This window comes from Buceros rhinoceros, unplaced genomic scaffold, assembly GCF_000710305.1.
Source record: "Buceros rhinoceros silvestris isolate BGI_N320 unplaced genomic scaffold, ASM71030v1 scaffold33405, whole genome shotgun sequence".
In the NCBI taxonomy this organism is placed as follows: Eukaryota; Metazoa; Chordata; class Aves; order Bucerotiformes; family Bucerotidae; genus Buceros; species Buceros rhinoceros.
In genome coordinates this window covers 3,757-4,819 of record NW_010412825.1, presented here as the reverse complement: position 1 = coordinate 4,819, position 1,063 = coordinate 3,757, and the positions used below count along the sequence as shown (strand labels likewise).

The window sequence follows — 1,063 nt, the reverse complement described above, 5'->3', positions numbered from 1 at the left end:
CCAAACAGGCTCCGGACCACGGCCCAGTTCCTCCAGCACCCCGCAGCATCGCCCACCACCTCCCTGCTCAGCCTCCGCTCTGGCGCCTCCGCCGAGGCCAACCTCAGCCTCTCCTGCCATGCCGGAGCCGAGTCCCTCCTCTCCTCGGCTGTCGGTGCCTTCGCCTTGCCCGTCATCAAGCTCAACAACTGCTTGCTGGACGCAGCGTCACGGGGGACCGGTGAGAGGGTGCAGGGGGACCCCTCTGACCCCTACCCTGAAGCACCGCAGCTCTCCCGGGCTTCATTCTCCGGCGGTGGCAGCATCGCGCCCTGTGGCCAGGACCAGGGTGGTGACCACATTGTCATCAACATGGATGGTGGCTGCCCCGGCGTGGAGCCAGCAGTGGCAGAGCTCAGCCCCAACGGGCAGCTCCACACCCCGGGACACTCCAAGTCCCTGGACCTCGGCCGGCCGGGGCTGGTGGCCCCCATCAAGGACCGTAAGAACCGGAGCTGGCCCCGGCTGGATCACATCAGCCTGGTGGGTTATGCCAAACTGGAAAGTACTGGCGAGTCCTCGGACCGGCTGCTGGAGCCCAGCGAGCCCCCGAGCTGGGGTGAGCCCCGACCCAGCTCCTGGGTGGTGGGAATGGAGCGGGGAGAGCGGGGTGTGCAGGTCTGACATGCCCCCTGCCCTTGGGGACTGTGACGCTGCAGTCCTTCATCCTGGCTCCCAGCACCAACCAGTGGCCCCAAAGCCCCACGTCCAGGAGGGGATCCAGGGATGGCACTTTTAAGCGGATGCCAACAGGGAGGTCCCAACCCGCTGCTCCTGGGGGAGGAGTCGCCTGGGGTGGATGTCCTCTCCTGGCTGCCTCTTGACAGCTTCTCCGTAGATGCCCTTGGCCTTACAAGCCCTTCTGGTGGCTTTTCCGGAGGAGCCCTCACTTTGAGACCCAACAGAAACTGCGGGATGAGGACCTGGGGGTGGACAAAGCCCCACCGGTCCCCGCAGCACTTTATTTCAGCGGCGTTGGGGTGGGAGGATGTTTTGAGGAGTGGTGTCCCCTTGCCCATCCTCA

The 1,063-nt window shown here is 65.7% G+C and overlaps 1 protein-coding gene across 1 annotated transcript in view; it reads left to right on the top strand.

The window, feature by feature from the left end:
* TMEM200B (transmembrane protein 200B) overlaps positions 1-663 on the top strand; it is a gene marked incomplete at its 5' end in the record, with an annotated part of 1,160 nt that extends 497 nt beyond the window's left edge. The window contains one exon of the mRNA XM_010136538.1: positions 2-663. Coding sequence (XP_010134840.1) covers positions 2-663 — 662 coding nt within the window. The remainder of the gene's footprint in view (position 1) is intronic.
* Positions 664-1,063: the final 400 nt, after the last annotated feature.